This window comes from Nymphaea colorata, chromosome 1 (assembly GCF_008831285.2).
Source record: "Nymphaea colorata isolate Beijing-Zhang1983 chromosome 1, ASM883128v2, whole genome shotgun sequence".
In the NCBI taxonomy this organism is placed as follows: Eukaryota; Viridiplantae; Streptophyta; class Magnoliopsida; order Nymphaeales; family Nymphaeaceae; genus Nymphaea; species Nymphaea colorata.
The window spans coordinates 40,635,491-40,657,113 of record NC_045138.2 but is presented as its reverse complement, the minus strand read 5'-3'; the positions used below and the strand labels follow the sequence as shown (position 1 = coordinate 40,657,113).

The 21,623-nt window shown below is 38.3% G+C and overlaps 2 protein-coding genes across 3 annotated transcripts; one reads left to right on the top strand and one right to left on the bottom strand.

Annotated features, from left to right (window-relative positions):
• Window positions 1-12,519: 12,519 nt before the first annotated feature.
• Window positions 12,520-15,875, top strand: LOC116246031 (transcription factor ORG2-like). 2 transcript variants are annotated; one of them, XM_031617709.2, is made up of 3 exons: window positions 12,524-13,000; window positions 14,786-15,142; window positions 15,409-15,868. In XM_031617709.2, exons 1-3 carry the CDS (start codon window positions 12,587-12,589, stop codon window positions 15,490-15,492), a joined length of 855 nt encoding a protein of 284 aa, XP_031473569.1. In that variant the 5' UTR covers window positions 12,524-12,586; the 3' UTR covers window positions 15,493-15,868. The 2 variants fall into 2 exon arrangements, with proteins under 2 accessions (XP_031473568.1, XP_031473569.1); XM_031617708.2 differs by having other exon boundaries at window positions 12,520-13,000; window positions 14,786-15,875.
• A 399-nt stretch (window positions 15,876-16,274) lies between these two features.
• LOC116246030 (probable inactive purple acid phosphatase 16) lies at window positions 16,275-20,164 on the bottom strand. The gene is made up of 5 exons (XM_031617707.2): window positions 19,825-20,164; window positions 18,529-18,753; window positions 18,170-18,443; window positions 17,445-17,613; window positions 16,275-16,748 (listed from the first exon to the last, which is right to left on the bottom strand). The coding sequence occupies exons 1-5, from the start codon at window positions 20,096-20,098 to the stop codon at window positions 16,536-16,538; spliced, it is 1,155 nt and encodes a 384-aa protein (XP_031473567.1). The 5' UTR covers window positions 20,099-20,164; the 3' UTR covers window positions 16,275-16,535.
• Window positions 20,165-21,623: the final 1,459 nt, after the last annotated feature.

Genomic DNA, 21,623 nt, shown 5'->3' with positions numbered 1-21,623 from the left:
TAAAAATTAATGAAATAATAATCTGTAAATAAAGCAAATTTTGTGAGCTGGTTTAGACAATTGCCCACAACAATCATCATGTGTCTCCGCTACTGCCAGGGCCAAAGGCAGAGGCAGGGCAGCAGGGGCCGAGGCCGAGGCCCCACCTCAGATTTTTTAAAAAATCAAAAATTTATATGTAAATTTTTGAAAATTTTAGTTTAATTTACATAAAAATTTTGAAAAGTCAATTAGTGTTAAAATTTTGAAATTATAGTTTGGCTCCTGCAGCTAAAGATCCTTATGAGGACCGACCGATCTTGTATGCCGTAAAAAGTGGGTCTTTTGAATCGAAAGCTGCTGAGTGGGTGAATATGCCAGCGTCAATGAATTTGCATTATAGAACCATCTAAACTAAAGGGGTTAGGTCATCCACCAAACTGGCTTCCTCTAATTAGAACAGTAATCCGGTGGGGATCTGACTCAATAGAACAGTAATCCGGTGGGGATCTGACTGAATTTTCAATTGAAAAGTAAAAGACCAAAAGAAAAAGGTCTTCTATTTTATGCAAAAAAGTTTTGTGAAAGCAATCTCACTTTCGTTTGGTAGGGAACAAACCGTTCCCGTTTTGGAACGAGTGATTAGGTACTGATAATTCATTGCATCAACATTATTCGTGATTAAAACCTTTAATGATGTCAAGCACGAGCCAGAATCCACATGTTCCCCACAGGAAAACAATGGCTGAATATGCTGCAATAGACAAGAGCCGAAGTCTTCTCTCCTTACTAACAGGGTCTATGGCTGCATTTGTGTTTTGCACCGACCAATGTACATCAACTAGTATAAGGCTCTCACTCTGTTAGAACAAGGACAGATCACCCATGTTATTGGTGCTTGCTAGACTAATATAAATATACAATATCAAATTACAATGAATCTTTATTATTTTTAAAATAAAAAACTATAATAAATGTAGATTATGTTGGGTTCTCAAATGAAATCAAATTCACATGCAAACATATGAAAAAACATATCAGCTTATTTTCAAATTTTATTTGAACAATAAACATACACTGGTTTGAAATAACTAAAAAAAAAACAATAATTTTTTTCATATATATATATATATATATATATATATATATATAGATACGCTCTACGTTCCAGCGAATGTGGCTCAACGCAAACAATGTGAAGGGACGGGTTTGCCGCGTTGTGATGAAGCACGTGGGAACATATGAGAACAGGGCGTCCTCTTTCCACGCGTTCCAGGAACGGGAACGAACCAAACACGCTATCAGCATCAGGGGCTTCAAGCCTTCAATTTCTTCTTACTCTAAATCTAGAAGGGCGGTGGCCATGGCCCACCGCATAAACGGGTCCAACTCAGGTGACGTCTTGAACGTTTCGGACCCAGTAGTGCTCCAGCCATTGGACGATTTTGGATTTGGATGAAGCCCGGATTTAGATTCAGTGACAAGACTATGCAGCAATATAGATCCTTTTTCTTAATAATAAGGACGTGGGTTTCCTCACCAAACTCGACTAACTAAATCCGGGTCAAATTCAACGATATTCCACTCCAACCCGTCTGGTTTCGTATGGCAAAGAGATTTGATGTCCGTAACGTGGAGATCCCATTGTCCTTTGGTAGGTTGTTGGTCATTAAATGAAGAACGTTAATGGCCATGTCCCCCGTGGCCCTTCACTCGTACCGTGCACCGATCTCACACACACAAGCGCAGTGTGTGCGTGTGCGCGCACGTTAAGTCACGAAGGTTGTCCTGCTATTTATCTTTTCCAAATTTTTAGGGAGTATGATGCATGTTTTCACCATCTTTGAAGACATAATCGAGTTCGTTCCAGTTGGTATAATATGTAGATTTTTTTAGGACGACCGCCATTTTCACCTTGTGCAAGCAACTCCCATGAGCCTGAATAATTTATTGTAGACAAAGTAATAATAGATGCTTTATATATATATATATATATATATATATATATATATATATATATGGATAACTGTTTTCTAGAAGCGCCAAAGCTTGCTTCCTACGAACAAATAATGATAAGAACAGAGTTAGACTATTGTGAAAGAAAAAGGGTCATGTTTAGATCAATTTGTACTTTATTTTGACATGTCTGGTTGTCAAAATCATGTTTGGAATCTGCTTTTTGCTAACAAAAGGTGCTTTTCCAACTAGTTTTGATGCTAAAGCCACATTCTACCAAGTCTTGAGAGTTACTACTGAGGATTCTCTGATGAATGTGAATAAATCTCAAACATGGGTGGATCATGAATGTGGAAAGGTAGCAAAATTAAGTATAAATAGATCATGCTAACATGATAATAAAATTATTTTTTATATATATACAGGAGAACGTACTAACTGCTAACATAAAATACGATAGAAACAAGAAAATCAGAACTCAATTTTGGTCCAAATATTAATATAACTGCTAAGACCACAAATCTTGCAAAGATCTGAATCAGGAGGTCTTCTATCTTGACCCACTGACTTTTATTTAAAGGGTTTTCTGCAATTCACATATTCATGCCTGTCTTATTCTTTCTGATAAATTCATGCACAGCGCTAGCAGTGCTTTGAAGGCAAATTCATCTTTAACTTATTTTAATCATGTTAGCAGCTTATGCTAGTCACATACTTGGCAGAAACACTCTGAAGATATTTCTGTATCATTTTATTAAATCGTCCAATGATATCTCTATGAGATTTCATTAAACAACTTAGTGGCTAATTTATTCCTAAACATTTAACCGAAAGACAGAAATGAGTTTGTGAATGGTGATAACATTCAAGTTGTCAGCTGCAGTAAATGATGAATTTATAGAAGGCCATACATTTAATGCAGCACCTGCTGGACCACCCCACCCAAAGTCAGCAGAGTGTTGGGGAAGGATGGCCGCGTAGCCATCTGTTTCATTACCACACAGAGATGGATGACCTGGTAGGAAGATGCATAATAAATGACCTTTTTCAGGATTTTGCACTAGCTTTTCTGTTTTTTGCGTGCGTCTATTGAACAAGTCATCAAGAAAATATCATATCTGGGTGGGAGGATATGTCGGTGCTGTCTAAAACATTATTTTGCTCAACAGGATTTGTTAATGGCACAAAATTTGGCAGGACATAATCAAATCCAGTAGCAGTTCCTTTCATGGTGCATTAGGATGATATCTAGGTGCATCCTGCCCACAAGTTGGCTACTTGATGCAACATGGTCTGACAATAATATTGTTAGTCCTCATCAAATTCAGCATCCGTTCCTTTCATGTTGTATTGATGTAGGTATCTAAACTGTCAGGGATATGGTTCTGACGATTTCCTTTTCCTTTGGTTGCAATGGTTTCAACCAAATCCGGCCTTCCATGTATTTAGATTCTTAGAACTCCATTTTTTGATTCAAAATGGTTTGGTAACAGCATACCTGTTCTGACCACCAACCATTGCCAGCTCTTTCAGTCTTCATCGATTGCTTGGTTTTGTAGTACACAAAAATTGCAGAGAAGATGCCTTCAATCAGCTGAAGTAGCCAAATTGACACTTGGTTTTCGAGGTTCAGAAACTTGGTCATGCCATATTCACAGAAGATCACAGAAGATGGCGAGCCTGAATCTGCAAAATATTATTCTGTAAAAGCTGAAGATCGTTGCTTGGAGAACAACCATCATATGGATTCGATATGACATTATTTGATAGAATTGGGGTGAAGAGGTGAGTGCAAGAACCAGTCCATGAACGGATTCAGAGAAAATGGCAGAAGGCATTCATGCAGTTTCCCAGAGAAATTTAGGACGCATCTGGGACAACTGAGATCGCCATCTGGGTTCAGGTGCATGAGACCTACGTGCCTGATTGAATTAATTTCGGAGGTCAAGTTTGATTGCCTGGATAAAATCTACATTACTATGAATTCTCCATGATTTTGAGGTGTTGATGAAAACAACCACCAGTATCTGCTTTCTTTCCTCGTCCAACGAAAACGGGAGATCCTCTTGCCTTTCCACTTTAGCAGGTTCTTAGCATAACACAAGGACAAACCTGCCTTTAACCTGGTTATCTCCCTCTCCCACTCTGCAATTTCTCTTTTGACCAACATGAGTGACAGGCACACTATTAAAAGGGAGCTTGACAGGATTAAATGTGGTAGGACTAGGATTGAAAAGGGTTGACGAGGAATTAACAATATGGTGAGTAGCCCCCATATCAATGATCCACATTTGAGTGAAGATAGAACAAACAAGAGGGAATGAGAGAGTACCTGCAAGATTGACTTTAGGATTTTTACTATTCATAAACTCCATGAATTGACGATAAAGGTCAGGCGTGAAGGTGGTAGGCGCGCCTGGTGATTCTTGGGGCTTGTGGTTGGGAGTATTTGGTAAGACCAATGCATTATCAGTCATGATAGAGTTCGCTTGTGGCTGTTGACGCGGCCAATTAGAAGATCCCCTCCTTGGAAATCGATGGAGTAGATTCCATGATAAGTATTTGGCTGCGAGCTGTACAACTTTCATTCAAACCAGTCAAAAACTTCAATCATGTTGCTGAATGTCAATAACCTTTCTCATCACCTCACACTCTCAAGACGGCAATGTAACATAAGCATCATACTCAATTCCATAAAGCCTTAATCTGGGTACAACATGTACCAATAGAAGATTGACCCTGCTTGCCACTGATGGCTTGTTGCTGGATTTGATAAAGCCGTAGGGCATTGGATTGAGAAAGCCTGTTTTTTAAGTCTTTCCATACATGGGCTGCATTCTTAGCATATGCCACAGTGGTTGACAATGATTTATGAAGAGAGTTCAGAAGCCATGCTAAAACCGAGACTTCATAATTATCTCCTCTCAATTGTTGAGAAACGGGAGACGCACCCGGATTGTCAAAGTGGTGTAAATAATACAGATTATCACATCTCGAGAAAAGGATTCAGACGCTCCATGCTGATTGCTTGATGACACCATGGCTCTGCTAGACCACCATAAGCTCTGATACCATCATGAAACATAGTGGGAAAGAATGAAAGACACAATGAAAGGGAGAACGATAACTCGTTATCTCTTGTTTTGTTATCATCGACACCATGGCCCTCTAACCAAGCATCATGGAGGAACTCCAGAATCTTATCATCGACAAGGCGTGCTCTGTGCTAGTTCTCAAGCTTATTTCATTTTCTATAGGCGTGGCCTGAACTCAATGCTGTAAGTTGCATTCGGCCCTTCACTTTGCCTTTTTCCCCTGATACTCGATCAGATAACTTCTTTTTTTTTAGCAGAATCTGCTCTATCAATTCCCAATGCTAATTTTGCTGCTCCAATAGTGTGCATCTGGCTGCAAATTCTTTATGTTCCGAAGCAAAAACTCAGGAACGATGGCAAAGATGGGTGAAGTTACCGTTGGCAAAACCAAGAAATTTGATGGTAGTGGTTTCCGTTGCAAATTATATCTTGATCTTTGCATAGTTTGCGGCATTGACATGTAAAATTCAAGCAAAAATTGTTATAGAAAGTATGATCTTTCACAGAAAACTTATTCACACCCGATTCTAAAGCATGAAGTAGGATTTTCTATTTTTTAAATATCTGTGTAAAACAAACAAAGAGAAAATTCGTCCAATTAGTAATTAAAAATAGGTGCAAGGATCACCCAAAATAAATTGCTTCTGAACGGCCAACACCCTGAATTCCTTGCATAAACAACGGATTGAGCCATCAAACATGACCAACCATTTGATACTAAGTCGTGCCACCTAAGAACTGAGGCTTTGTGGGAGTTGGGTCTATGGACACTGAACAGTTGGGCATCACTTTGATAGGGAAGTGAACAGATGTCTATATCCGATTGAATTGTTCCTAAAAAATCGGATACGGAAACAAATTTGATGTCCGATTAAGAAATGACATCAATCAGATTCGAATGTGGATATACATAAATATCTGATCAGAACCAGATTCGGGGTGAATATGAAGGTAATGATTGGATTTGCATTCAAATTTATTCAATGCGGATATACATAAATTGATAGGGAAATGGTAAAACGTTTGAAAATAGGTCTGATTCAGTTTGCATTCAAATATGGAGGTAAAGATCGGATTCGGATTTTGAAAATCAGGTTTTGGATTGAGATTTAAATACAACATTTTTTCATTCAGATTCCCCTTGCTCGCCTTTTTCTAAATAATTAATAAAAAGGCGTTTGCATGCAAAGGAAGAGGAAACTGAAGTTAATTTATTTGGTTCAAATTTTTTTATGGCCACTTAAGCCACTCATTTCGGGTGAGCGAGAGGGTTAATCCCACCACCTGAAGCGAAGCCCGAAGGCCTTCCCATTCCCCTCGCCTCCGGGGTCTTGAGCTGCGTCGGTGTCAGTGATAGAAAGAGACACCCTTCAACTTGGATACTGCGCCCTACCACCTTAAGACACAAGAACATAGCGTTCATGGAAATCGAACTAAAGACCTGCTTTAAGCCACACATTTGTTTGCAAGGAAAAGTGAATGATACTGTTTCATGAATCTCGACGTTGTGGTAACAACATGTTCGCATTGCCAAACAGACCCAAATTAGCATCCACCAAACTCTTTGAAACTTATATCTGCATCCAGATGCATGGAAACAAGCTAAAAATGCCAAAGCTACGAAATGATAAGAGGCTTGGAAAGGCCTCTTTGAAATTTCAGTCGTCACGGGGCGTGCATTGGCGGGGACGGCCTCATTTAATTTCAGTTAATATATTAGTAAATTGATATTAAAAAATAAAAAGTTTCAATATAAAAATACTCTAAAATTGGTCGACATGAGTAAATAACGAGAAAAAAACACTCAAACTTTAATCATTGATCTAAATGCATAAGAAAAGTATCCGCCACTTTGTTGTTGGATACCATAGCAGTTTGGCAAATGATTAAGCTCCCATAGTCCAAACATCAATTATTATAAATTAGAGCCAATATTTTCAATTGGGGGTCGTCCGGAAAATGATAAAATAAAATGATGCGTGAAAAGGTATCATGCTCTAAATTCAGCTGATATACATGTGTCTTCCATATTAAGGGCGTGGTGGAATGCTGTGGCATCTGTAATGCCTACCTAATTATTTATTTATTTATTTACAAATTATTTATTTATATACAAGTGCTATTTATAATTTATAAATTTATGAATTTGCCTAAGCCGTCGGCAATTTTCAAAATCATGTTTTTGATGATGTGCTAAGATAATAAATTATGAGTTTTTTTTTTTTTATGCGTTGTGAGTTTTGACTATCTTTATGCTCTTTGTTCATTTTTCTATACTTCTGAATGCTGGTAATGGTTGTATGTGGCTTACAGTTAACTTTTTGTTTTTACCATTTGAATATCAATTTTTACTGTAAAAGTACAAAAAAATTGAGATACATCATTCTTTCTCTCTCCCACACACACACTTGAATAGATTTATTGTGAGAGTACAAAGAATCTGAGACGTGAACTCCAGATCTAAGCTCTGACTTTTTTAGTAAAATTGTTTGTTGAGCTTTTATCTGTAAGTCTTTAACAATGGGAGAAGTAAATTTTCAGGTTATGAAGATCGGTACAAGATGTGATTTATATAGGCGAATTGTCTGGATGACCTTTCGTACCGTTCATAAATCGGATGACTATTTCAGCATTTAAAGCAATGGGTTCTTGCCCTTTTTTTTTTCTCATTCCAGGTTAGACATTAAAATAGTTTGCCTGAGCATTAAAGATTAATTATAGATTTTGAATGAGTAATGATTTAGTCATTTATGTAGTACTTAAATTTTAATGCCCAATTTGTTACAAAAAAAATTAATACGAGGAACATGACATGAAGAAGATACACAGTCATTATAAATTATTTGCAGCCTCAATGAAGGGAAAAAAGTAAAAATGACCCAAGATTGCAACTTTAGATATGGTTGAAATAAATACCGTTAAGCTTTACTAAATAAAAATCATTTAGTCTTTCGTTTGAATGTAATCGAAGTGCATAAATACTGATGCACTGTAATATGCATCTTCAGATATGCCTCTTATGTGTACCTCAAAATTGGTTTGATCTATTTTTAATTAGCTTAATCATATAAACAGATTCAAAACATATGAAAACATGCATGAGAATTAGAGATCATGAAAACTTTGATGTCTAAATCAAATTTTTTGAGCCGAGAAAGCTAAGACCTTTAATCTTTTAAATCTCATACAATTTAATCTGATTTCCATTTTTATACTGGTTTTCTATTTTTTGAACATTTTTAACATGGAAAATAGGTAGCTACCAGACCCTTATATACTAAACTTCATGGCAACCATTTAAGTCATTTGATTTTAAAGAAATAAAACCATGGAAATTTTAAGTTACAAATATAGAAGTCAACCTGTTTTTTTAACAAGCTGAGATCCCCTTTAAAGGTTGAGGGAGAGAGATGAAAAAAAAGAAGGAAACAAATTGATGAGTTTCATTAAATAACATCATTTATCACTCTTGAAAGAACAATTCGCATCATGTTGTCTCCTTTTCATTAAAATTTGAAGTTAGATCTGATTTATAAGAGGGTAATCCAGGATTGCAAGGGATGGGCTCTTTGCATGTTTTTGGGATTTCCCCTTTTGGGTACCAATGATTCTGATCCAAAGCTTATTTTTTTATGTATTTGGTTGACCCAAATCCAGTACAAACTTTGATTGCTTATGTATTTTAGATAAACGTTACAATGTATATGTCTAGATTATGAGAGGAGTTCCACACAAGGCATCTTGTCTACCAAACAAGATTAGATGTCAGACCCAAATTTCAAAATTGCAAAATTAAGATGATGCAATTCTAGTCTGACTAAAAGCTTATTTAAATATTCTCTTGTCCAAAGTCAACGGTTTAACTTATGCCTAATATCTAGATTTCAGGTTTCCTCATCTTATTTTATCTCTACAATTCTTCCATTACCCATGTCATAGTCTTAGTATAACTAGAGTTTTGGTGCTGATCTCATGAGGGCAAACAACTGGATTTGTGTTTAGGGGACGTCTTGTCCCCCAAATTTGATATACATTCTCATTTTATCGGCTCAAACAGTGCCTCAACAATCTTCGAGATATCTACACAATAGTGCCGATATGTATGCTGATGCGGGCAATTGCACACACCAGCCCATACAAATTGTCTTATTTGCATATCGATGTTTGATCATCCTTTTACTAATTTATACATTAGTGTCCCTCCAAGTTTAAAATTTAAATTACAGTGCCATTTACATTGATATTTAGCCTCTTCGAGATATCTGCCCAGCAGTGCCGACATGTATGCTGATGCGGGCAATTGCATACACCAGCCCATACAAATGATCTTATTTACATATGATGTTTCATTATCTTTTTACTAATTTATATATCGGTGTCCCTTCAAGTTTAAAATTTAAACTATAGTGCCCCTTATACTGAAATTTCACCCCGAGGGGCGAAACTGGTGAGAAAGTCAAGTCATCATTTTGATTTCTATCAAAATATATGTTTACTGGACCCGAACCATTTGCTGAGTCATGAACTAGCTTACCCGTGGCTCAGTAATCAGATGAACTGTATCTGATTAATCGGTTTGCCAACTATGTCTGAAAGTATGTAATAACTTAAAAAATTGCACCTGTTGAGTATAATACTAATCAGAAGCTACCGTAAAATAAAAATGCTGAGAAAAGAAAGGTTGTCACTAATTGGCAATTTGACATACGTATTTAATATATCAGATTCAATGTCAAACGATCTAAATTGCCTCAAGTCCCACTTATATGGAAAGAACTTTGTGACTTCAATTTTTTTTTTTTTTATTCATTTCCCATTTTGATCTCTCCAACCAAGAAACCTCCCCAGATGCATCTTCTATACCTTCAACATTTTATTAATCTCCTTTTGTCGCCTTCCCTCGAACCTGGACTACATAATCCCATCCCCATTAGAAATTTTCTCCAACTCGTTGACAACCACTAGGGAGAGCTAATCCCACTGTCAATGGTTTAACACACAGCAATAAATTAAACAGGAAAAGGACAGCCTCTGTGAGTGAATAATGACAATCACGTATATTTTTCGTTTAACCACGCCTCTGTGGACCGCGGTCTAAGCAGAAGAATTTGAGAAAAAAGGAAGGGAGAGAAAGAGGGCTATATGTTTATAGAGCGAAAGATAATGTAAACAATGCGTGATCCAGTTGTAGGATTCCTGCGTTTCATGGTGAACAGGATCTGAACACATGGTGGCCATGATTGGAATCAATCTCAGCACATGAAATGCCGTGGAATGCGAATGAGGTCATGTGGCTGCTGCCGATTATAGCTCTTGATGATCCTTTTCCACTTCTGCTGCCATTCAGGTTCTGGTTTTGTGTCCGTTTGAGAGATAGAGAGTTAAAACGATCCTGACAGTCTACAAAACTGATTCTTCTTTTGTGTTGATTGAAGTAATTGAAAAAAAAAAAATGGTTGTTTACATTTTTTGCTACTCTTAGGAGGCCAATCTTTTTAGGGTGCCCTCTAGACACCTTTTAAGAGTTCGTTAATTGTTTTATGAATATAATCCAAAAATTAAAAAAGTTTCATGAAACACCTTAAATAGTGTTTTATGAATCTATTTCAATTTAAAGGTCAGATCTCGGTTTGCTTTAACATTAGTCCTAAGTACTACTGTGTATGGGTACATTGCTATTCGCTAACCCCTAAGACATTCAAAAATGTACTACATGTACTGTCATTAGCCATATGGGATATACATTAACAAAAATAATTCTAAAAATACTTTAAATTTTAATCCTGCCTGTTATAAGCTGTACGGATGCATGGATGGTAGGCACCAGCTTTCTTGGTCTTCGAAATGAGTTGGAAAATCGAGATTCCAAAGACACTGAAATTGAATGAGGCCAAAAGTTTAAAATATGCTACCATGAATTTCTCTGTACAATCTTCTAGAGATCTACTTTCGAAGAAAGTAAAATACATTATACGCACCTTTGAGTTCGGGTGTCATTACAGGCGGACAGGACCCTTCATGAACAGTCCATGCACAAGGAACCACCGCTCCATCTTGACTTAACCTATCAAAATCTAAGTCGGTGGTTGATGGGCAGTTGATTTTCTCTTTTAGTGATCTATATTCTTCAAACTTTCAATCTCCCTCCTGAATGTTCTTAAACACAGAAAGGTAACTTGGAAGAACTCTTGAGCAAATTTACAGTCTTTCTTTTTCTCAAAAAAAAATTTTAATGATTGAAATACCTTTAGTTCATCTTGAAAAAAAAAAAGCTGTGTAAAGAAAAAAAATAAACATTGAAAAAAGTAAAATAAATGAGTTTCATTTTTAGCAAATTACTAAAATGTCTTTTCCTCGCGCACGCTGCACTAACTTTCTCTCTTCAAGAGGACACTATAGCCCTGCACTGTGGTCTTCCAAAAAAGCAGGCAGGCAAGAAGATCTTAGGCTAACAGCCGCCTGTTGGCCGATTGCAGGACAGCCGCAAAGAAGGGCCCAATCTTTTTCTCTCCAAAGTCTGCCAATCATGAGATCAACTTGTGAATTGTGATTGCTAATTCGTCGGCAGCTTGACTGCTGGACATCATGAACCAATAGCAGAAAGGGCTAGAAAGATGGAAGAAGGGCGCAGTCCATATATTTTATTTGAAATCTTCCAATTACTGTTTTCATCCTTCGGTTCACTCACCTCCCCACGTTCCCCTCTGCTCTTCGTCGTGCATTGCACGTGTATATATATATATATATATATATAGAGAGAGAGAGAGAGAGAGGGAGAGAGAGAATCCTGGTTAGTTCCTGGTCACGGGTTTAAACCTCATGGCAATCTCACTGATCCAGTGAATGTTTTTTGTGTTTAAAAGGTTTAGATTGTTGGGGAGGCGATAGTAGGTATGGTAGGTGAAACCTGTGCAGTCTTGTCTCCTACCTCCAGAATACCTTCTCTATCATCAAGTTTAATTAAAGCATATACAAGAGCGAGAGATGAAAATTGATGACTACCTTTTATGACATGGCCAAACCTATTTTTTAAGGCAGACCAACATCGAGTTAGATATGCTAAGAACAGCGCTAGCTGTAAATAAATGAAAACCATGGTCCTCTGCGACGATCAAGGTTCTAGCAGAGCTACCTTTCTTGTAGACCAATTGATACGTGAGGTCTTATAAATGTTTGAATACAATCTACTGAGGAGTGAAACTTTAGGAATTCCAGCACCAGATTTCTTTTATCTGCCAACAATGGCGTTCTTTTAATACACATGACATAGTTGCCGTCATTTTTCATCAAGCTATCTTCCATGCAAGCTATGACTTCATCGGAAAACTACTTGATGGTGGTCCAAACGGTGACCATCCATCACAAAAATGAATGGCGGAGAATTTCCATCTCTTTAAAAATGTTATTTGTTAAATTATTTGATCTGCTGACTCTCTTTTTAGAAAAAGAAAAGAAAATCCGTACATGTCATCTTCACAGGAGCCAACTCAACACCTTCCCGATGAAAAAACTTTTGATGGGACCGCTCCGAAACATAAAATTTTCTACCAATTATCATGACGGCAACGATGACAGCACAAGATCTGTATACATATATACGTGCAGAAGAGAAGCCATCGGGGGTGGCCTTCCGACGCCGTAGAATGTTCATCCAACCGCCAGCGGGCCTGCCTTCGAGTTCTTGTGCAGGAGAAGATTGGATGTTTTGCGGGGATACAAGGGAAGTGGAAGATCTTTCGTGCATTAGCTGGGGCGCCGTGGACGCGGCCACCTTCCGGGACCCTTCCTTTCAGTTATCTTCTTACGGCACGCCGGCGTTCGACGATGCTCAGGGATCGTGCACCATGGATGGAGATCAACATACGGTTGCAAAGAAACTCAGCCACAACGCCAACGAGAGGTATCGCCGGAAGAGGATGAACTCCCTCTACTCTTCTCTCCGGTCGCTGCTGCCAAACGCCGACCAAACGGTACCTTCTTAACGCATCAATTTGCTTTTTTCACGGTGAGGAACTAAACTTGCGAAACCAGAAAACTTAGGCAAGCACCTTGAAAGGAAAGCCCCTGTCGTAAAGGAAAGAACTGTGGGGAGCCGGGGCCGCCATGACCATGAGAAGTCCTTGATTTGCCTACGCACTAGCTTGCTGTTGCAGTACATGTTCCGATAAACCATGTGTCCTTAGTGTATACAGCTCAATCAAACCCAGCTTTGTGAAGGAATCCAAAATTTTCTTCACGTTTTAACCTTAAATTTGGGAGAAAAAATTTTGGTCAAAAAGAAATTCGACTTCACTTCCAAAAATCGAACATGACTTTAGGGATTTAGGCGTAAGTCGGCTTCATATTTAGGTGAAAACAGCTTTTTGGCCCATTTGAGTGATGATAAAACCACTAGAAGCCTGGTTTATCTTTGAAAAAGTGTTTTCAGCTAATTTTTTTTATGTTAAATTACTTCTATCACGTAAACAGTTGCCCGGAAAAGAGTAGATATTAGCAAATCAGTTCCCATCGATCACATTATCTTTTGTTCCCTTGCGCTTTACATGTTTCGGGGAAAAGGACTCCCACCCACTGGTTTGTTAAGTTTAGTGAAGTTTGAAAATGACATTCCTCTAAAGAAAATGAGTTTCAAATTAACATGATCTTAGTTGCATTTCATGTATTACTTCATGATTTTCGATTCCTACTCTCCTAAAATATGTGATAAATTTTATCAGGTGTCCATGGATGCAAGTTGCGATCCACTCACCTCTATGAACTATTTCATCTAAAACCACAATTTCCACCTCGATTTTTGTTAAAATATTTTTGCAGTAGTTTTCCAAGAAAAAACTTGCCGACTGGCAGGTACCAAACTTCGCACGCAGATCGGACACTCGGTTTTCTAACTTGCCCCACTTTCTCCGGTGATTAGATACTTCATACACCAGGATGGACAAAATTCTTGAAAGGAGAGAAAGTTTTTTCTTTTCTTTGTTCCTTATCCCAGTTTTTTTTTTCTATTTTTTATCATTATTGTACCTTTGACCTCTCATGGCAATATTATAATGGCATGTCTTTCGTCATCTTATTATTTCTTATTGTTTTCTTGAGCAATGACCTCTAAAAATAAAACGTAAGAAAAGGGAAGAGGGTTGCAATCAATGGGAAGCGTAACTCTGGCCAATCGTTAACTTCCAAACTCTTTAAGAAAGCCAATGAACGAGGTGCTGTTTTTCTTAGCCATTTGGCATCTCTTACGGACTTCATTGTTGAGAAAGTAAAAAAATATGTCAAGTTGGGAATTATATATATATGTGTGTGTTTTTTGTGGCCTGTGGTTAGGGCCTTGTGGAAAAAAATATTAGTATGCCCTGAGGAGACCCTTAAAGAAAGAAACAAATAAATAATACTGTCTTGTTTTAAATGATTCAATGAATTTATCATTGTCTCTTCGCGCAAGCACAGGACCAAATGCATCGAATGAACAAAGTTTTCATCACCAAATCTTATTATAATCCAGGCTATTATTTTTCATCTCTCGAAAGAAAACCACGTGTAAGTAATTAATTGGAATCTCCGCAGTAAGTTTAGTGATCGTGAGTGCAAGTGATCTTCGGCAAGCACAAGGCGGAGTCGTCATCTTCCCTTATTTGAAATGCTCACTGCTAAAATTTGATCCGCACATGGAGCTCTAACACCAGTCTCAGGATTATGGGCATCTTCGTGATCAGAATTCAGTAACAAGTTTTTGTGTTGGCACCACAAATGTGCAGAAAAAGCTAAGCGTCCCTGCAACGGTTTCCCGTGCACTTAAATACATACCTGAGCTGCAGAAACAAGTGGAGAGTCTGATTCAGAAGAGAAGACAGATCTTGGAGAGAATATCCAGGCATGAAAACGGGAAATCCGGTGATATGAACAATATCGATCCTTTACTCCCGGTGGCACCCCTGATAACGGCCACGCGAGTTCATGATAATGAATTGCTGGTTCAGGTGTCTACTTCAAGAAGACAGGGATACCACCTATCAGAACTTGTGAGGAACTTGGAAGAAGAAGGCCTCCAACTGCTGAATGCATCTACTTTTGGGTCTGGTGAAGGGAGAGTCTTCTATAGCCTATATCTTAAGGTCAGAGTTCTGATTCTGCTAGCTATTAGTATCCATTTGACCGAGTGCTACTCCCGAATACATGATTCAGGTTCCTGTTCTTGGTAGTACTGGGACCTGGGTTTTGAGGCCTCTTGTCTACATCCTGTTCCAGAGCTGAACATTTTCTTCCCCAATCTTTTGGTACCTTAGACTAACTTCATACCTGTGCAGCAATCCACTGAGATCGGTTTCCTGTACATTTATCAAAAAACACTGACCACCTTTAATGGCTACTGATTGTGCAGATGGAAGACAAATGCACAAAGATGGATAGTGAAGCAATTCGACAGAAGCTAATCCTTCTTTCTGGGACAAGGGGAGCAAAATAGCTAAAGATAAAATTGTTGGAGATTTTCATGAGTGCAAGTGAGCCTGTCATGATGGTAGACTTCTCAGAATGATTCCAGCAGCTCAGCTTATCTGATACATATGGATTATAGCTGCTGTGTGTACTAGGAAGTGATGTAGACCACAAGTGGGCACGCCCATCCTTGTTGCAAGGATCCTGTGCTAGAACTGATGTAAACTTGAAGGAGAGATCAGTTTGAGAGGTCTTCTGCGAAACAAGAATCTATTTGATAAAATCTTGCAGAACGAACTTTTGCCAGTTAAAGATTCTATAAAAGTGGTGAATCCGTTCATCAAATTTACTTTTGAGTCCGGGGGTACGTTAACATAGTAACTCCCAAAAATGAAATTTAATGCAATTAACATCTAAAATGTTACTCTGGATGCGATACTATATAACTCAGGGTTCATTTCTTTCGACATGGTCCAGAAGAGATCTGCTCAACCACAGCTTGCAAATATATTGTATACACACACACACACATATATGTATGTATGTACATATACACACACATATATATATACACACACACTATATATATATATATATATATATATATATATATACACACACACAGAAAGAGGGAGAGGGAGGACTCACCAAGGCCACAAGCTAGACGATTAAAAGTGTGCACGATAAAAGTTTTAAAAGCTTAAACACATTTTATCCGTTAGTATTTAAAGAGAGAGAGAGAGAGGACTCCTTGAAAGCCACAAGATAGAAGATTACAAATGGACATGATAAAAGTTATTAAATGCTTATACACAAAAATATTTTTCATCCAGTAGTTTTTATAGCAACTTTCGTGAAATCAAGGGGCTAAGGTAACTTTACTATGCACAACCTCATCTTCCATTCTTATACAGGACTTGAGAAACAGAGGAAGAGGGAGAGAGAGAGAGAGGTGACTCTTTAAGGCCACAAATTAGAAGACTACAAATGCGCATGATGAAAGTTTTCTAAATTCTTACATACATAACTATTTTTTATTAGTAGTCCTCGTAAGAGGCAACTTTCGTGAAATCAAGGGGCTAAGGTAACTCTACTATGTACCGCACCATCTTCCATTCTTATCCAGGACTTGAGAGAAAATGGATCTTCACGCAATTCAAGAATCCTAGCTCCTCTTGCCCAATTACCATATCCACCATAACCAGTATGACGAGCAAAACACAGCCACAGACTCTTGTAGGGACAGCACCAGTCCAACCCATGGTTGTGACCAACAAACACTGCCTGCGCAAGAACAAGTGTGTAAGTTCCGTTTTCTACTGTTCCTGTCACTGGTGGTAGCTTTTGAAGTAGGTTCAGCTACCAAACGACGACCAACTCATTGATCCAACTTATTTTATTCGTTTTTGAAATCAAATTTAGATCTGAAATATGTACCAACACATTGTCGTGTTATTTATTGAATTTATCTCAAGAAGGCCCATTCATTTCTCGTTGTTCTCTGTTAGCCCAGACCCCAGATCTTTTTGCCAAGAAATGTTTAAATCTTTATTTGTGCAAAAAGGCATCCGTGTTCAGTTATTGGTGAAAGTAATTATACGTATGGTTGTCCAAAAGGCAATACATGTTCATACCGAGTGGTAAAAAAGTTGACAAAGGTTATTATTTTATAAATTCAATCATGGCTTGCATTGAAGCCATAATAGACAGCGTAGAAATTCTCACCCAATTAGGCCAAACTACGCATTCTTAGTTAAATGAATGGCAAAATTGATGCCTTTTAAAGAGATCTTTAGAAGTTTACGATCTTGACTAGTGAGGAATACATGATTTGCATCCATTGAGAGCACAGTGTCAAACCAAAGAAGATGAGGGAAAGGGGCGAAACCACCACCAAGTGAACCCAGAAAATCCAAAAATGTCAAACCTGAACAAGCCTAGTGAAATGCGATAAAGCTGATCCGGTATGTGCAAACTTACCTTGGCCGATTTTCTTGCTGTTAGCACGTCCATCATGCCCCATTCGGCTTCTTGAGGTGCGACCTTCTCTTTGTTGATAGATCCAACACAGGGTTTATGTATTCCAAACCAAGGAGAAACAGACTTGAAAGCTGTACTTGGTATATGCCAAAAGATTATTTCTGGCACCCTGTGAAAGATGAAAGATTTAAAATATGAAGTAAAAGTGAGGATTTAAAATTGTCTACTCCTCTATTCTGTAAGAAGGTGAATGTCACTAGTTATCCGTTTACTTGCCAGTGTACTACTTTGAGCACATTGACAGGGTCCAAATATGGAGCCTAATTGCCAAGTGTGAGATACAAAGGCTAAATTCTTTCCTTCTTGTGTACCTCTAATCTATATGTCTCAGTAGTGCTCGTTGACGAGCTAACCTTTGTCTACTCAACAGTCAACAAAGCCGATTCTTGATATAGCTATAACAAATTACGTCTCGTTTACCAGAATTAAAGCACTCAAGTAATTGGTGTTGTCCTGGCCTTGCTGTGGTGTATAATGTACGATTGATGACAAAAAAAAAAAAATCATCCTACATGTGAATTCATCATTATTCTTACTTTTCCATTTCTTCGGAAAGTAAGCAACGAAATTCTCCATCCTGCATGAGGCTCCTTTCATTTTTATTTTCTGTGGTGGCGTTTTGCTCTTCAAATGTAATTCGAAGATCAAGACAATGAGGTTAGTACCTTCCGTCAGGGTTGAGCCGCTCAGACTCCTGCTGGAACCATCTTGACTGTGCAGCAGAAATCACCTCAGGGTAAGAGCCCCCACCAGAATCCAGGAAATATAGATAAGCAATTGGCTCCTCTTCATCCTTGGATGACGAGATCTGCAACACATAATTTGACACACCTGGCCACAGAAAGGATGGCCCTTCTAAGGTAACAGATAAATCATTCTGCATCTCTTTCTCCAAGAGCTCCTTTCTTGTTGTGCCTTTGAAGTAACAAGTACTTTCATCTGCAGCACGATCCACAATGGACAACAGAGCATTTAGAAAGGGAAAAAAACCAATGTTGGTTGTAGTGGTGAAAGCAGTCCATACAAGTGAGGGTTGCATTTGACGGTGAGCATCGAATTTCAGGGATTCCCTCGCCTGAGAACCATTCTGAAGGCCACACGAACGGCATGTCGTCATGGTTACCAAACACTGAAGCCCAAGGTATCCCCCTCTCTCTGGTCGGTGCAATAGCTTGATCCCAATACTGGCTTGCATTTTGGATTGGTATATTGTTAGCGGTGATGACATCTCCCAGATAAATCACAAAATCTGCAGAGGGAAACAGATGCTTGTTCTGAAACTAAGTTGGAACACCAAAATAAACAAGTTCAAGTGAGGCTCAGAGAAGATTGAAATAGATAGACGGGATGCAAAAGTAGCGACCATCCTGAAACTAATTTAAATCTTCATGGAATTAGAAAATTCCCAAATGAGGCACGGAGAAGATTGGAATCGATAAACAGGATGGAAAATAATATCCGGAATTAGACTTTTGGTGGTAGTGTTTCGATCAAGTCCTGAAACTATGTTATCTGATTTTGGAGTTTCGCATAGACATGTCAAGAATGCCATCAAAGATGCAACTTGGGGTACCTTTTCTTTCACTGCATCAAAAAGCTAAACAAGAATAAGAAGAAAAAGTTCCCATTAGTCAAGAATTTCGCATGGAATGTAGCAGTAATCCCCATCAATTTTATACAACGCTTTGGTTTGGATTTTTTGTTCCACTTCGGCAAGCAATTGCACTCTCTTTCCTGCCAAAAGGGAAATAGGAATCCGGCTTAGTCCAGAACCATCAACAGGAACGACGTACTGGAAGGACGAATGCATCCTACCGATGACATCTGTTTTCAAGATATGGACCAAAAAGACTTGGGGTAAGTTAAGCCTGATCGCCTAGAGTTCTTCTGAGCTACATATACTTCATAAATCAGAATCATAAAACTTGCATTTATATCCTTCCAAGTTTCAATGAGATATGTATTCGAAACATGAGTCCACTGTATTCGGTGGACAAAACGAAGACATATCATCCGTTGTGACAGAGCACGCAAATTCCGAGACGAAAGGGTGTCGTCAGGAATTTAGGACTCGAGAACATTAAAATATCTATAAAACTCCAGAAACAAGAAAATGCTGTAGAATTTGCCCTCATTTAACAGAATCGTCCAGCATTAAGGGAGGTGAGCGCAGGAAGCCTGAGTTTCATAACAAGAGTTAAAATCCAAACATGAAATTTTGTTTGGCACGAACTGTAACCACATATAACGTTAATAAAAGCACAAGCTGGACAATTTTGAAAAACAAAATGGGCAAACAAAGAAAAGCATCGACACGGACCAGGCTTTTCCCGATCGAGAACGGTCGACATGACGGCCTGAGAGTTGATATCCTGAAGAGGGCCCCAATCCGTCCAGGCATTCTCTCCGAAGTGGAGATCGGCGAAGAGCGCGATCTTGAACGCCGACGAGTTAGCGAACCGGAGAGACTTCCCTGGTATCTTGATCTGCACAATCGAGCCGCCGTCGCGTCCTGCTCCGACGTTGAAGACGAGGAAGATGAAGAAGAGGAAGCAGGGAGTACGGCGGGAGAAAGGGGGCGAATGAATACTCATTCTTCTTCTTCACTATCTCTCGCAGAAGTTTGCCGGGAACGATCGCCCGCCAAACTAAACATACGGTTTGGGATATTTCCGCGCACACACAAAGAAAACAGTGTGTTGTAAAAGCCACTGTGACGTCATAAAAATTATTTTCCTAATAATTTCGGAAGTCGCATCAAGGAGCATTGAAAACAAGAAAATTAAATAAACGAAGTCATTTTAGAAAAATGTCATTTTAGTTTGTTGTGTAGGAATTATTTAAATATATATAAAATTATTGGTAGAGTTGAGAGACGATGGAATCCGCATATTCCCATCGCTTCTCTGACGCAACCAGCTAACCACCCAACCCGTTTCGTCATCCTCTCTATTCATATATTCCTAACTTTTCCAACTAAATAAAAATTCATAGTTATACATTAAATGATACAATGAGAGTTAGCCCATTGGTCTCTTATAACAAGTTTGAGATTCGAACATGATGTACTCTTCGTGATATATGTTTTTTCAGATGATCGCATATTTGGATTTGAATTCAAAATCCAAATACGAATGAATAAATTGTTTATGCCATATACGAATCTGAACCAAATTTACAATTTGAATCCAATTTTTAAACTGATAGCTGAATATCCCTCAATCCGACTTTAAACCTAATTAGAACCACATTAAAAACTGACTTTCAAAATATAATTGGAAAGGCTCTAACATGTTTTCAGGAAATTTCATGTCAAAGCCTTCTTCCAAAAATTTAAATCTCGTGTTGGAAGGGGCAAGGGAAACATTTTCCAAAAATTTATTCGGACAATATGGTCATTCACTAGAATCCTTTGCGGTACTAAGCTTATTTGTTTCACTGCGGATTTAAGGTCTGACCTTCCCTCCCACAATCCGACCTTATAATCATAGTTATTAAGATGTAATATGGATTTAAGATCCACAATGCAAAGGCCCTCAGTATGTTTAAACTGAAGATCTTTCAATGCATGGATGTCAAATCTATGTTACATGTTAAAAACCATAGATTGAAGATCGAATGGGGAGGGGACAGGAGGGGTCTGATTTTAAAATCTATGGATTTGACATCCTTGAGATCTCATATCTTAGATCTGAAGTGAATCAAACACAACCTAATATAGATTTTATGGAAGATGTAAAATCTTAGATTCCAGCAATGATTGTACTTAAGAGGTGAAGCCACCCCTTTTCTTCCATTCTCATCACTTTCGGGTTCAGGGCAGTACAACCATCAACTAAAGTGTTGTGCTTGTTATTGTTTGCAGTTCAAAAACCTAGCGCTCATGGGAATCGAGCTACCTACAAGGTATTTAGCAACTGATCACTTGATCGGCTACGCTAGACCCATTAGAGTTCTATATTCCAGCACTGCTTGCTTGCAGGAGATTATGAAACATTTCAACTGTATGGTTCATTGCAATATTGAAATGTTTTCATCTTCTTTCTCTTCTTATCAACTACATGAGATTATTTGTCGCCAAGTGAGTGCGACCCCATATCAGATAGATATCCATACATA

What these genes read in the sequence shown, in the direction of transcription:
- LOC116246031 (XM_031617708.2), top strand. Translation starts at nt 12,587, where the DNA reads ATGACGGCAACGATGACAGCACAAGATCTGTATACATATATACGTGCA. An exon ending in TGCCAAACGCCGACCAAACG is followed by an intron (nt 13,001 to 14,785) that starts GTACCTTCTTAA and finishes ACAAATGTGCAG; the next exon opens with AAAAAGCTAAGCGTCCCTGC.
- LOC116246030 (XM_031617707.2), bottom strand. Translation starts at nt 20,098, where the DNA reads ATGAGTATTCATTCGCCCCCTTTCTCCCGCCGTACTCCCTGCTTCCTC. An exon ending in GTCAAATGCAACCCTCACTT is followed by an intron (nt 18,444 to 18,528) that starts GTATGGACTGCT and finishes ATCGTGCTGCAG; the next exon opens with ATGAAAGTACTTGTTACTTC. An exon ending in CGGCTCAACCCTGACGGAAG is followed by an intron (nt 17,614 to 18,169) that starts GTACTAACCTCA and finishes CATCTTTCACAG; the next exon opens with GGTGCCAGAAATAATCTTTT.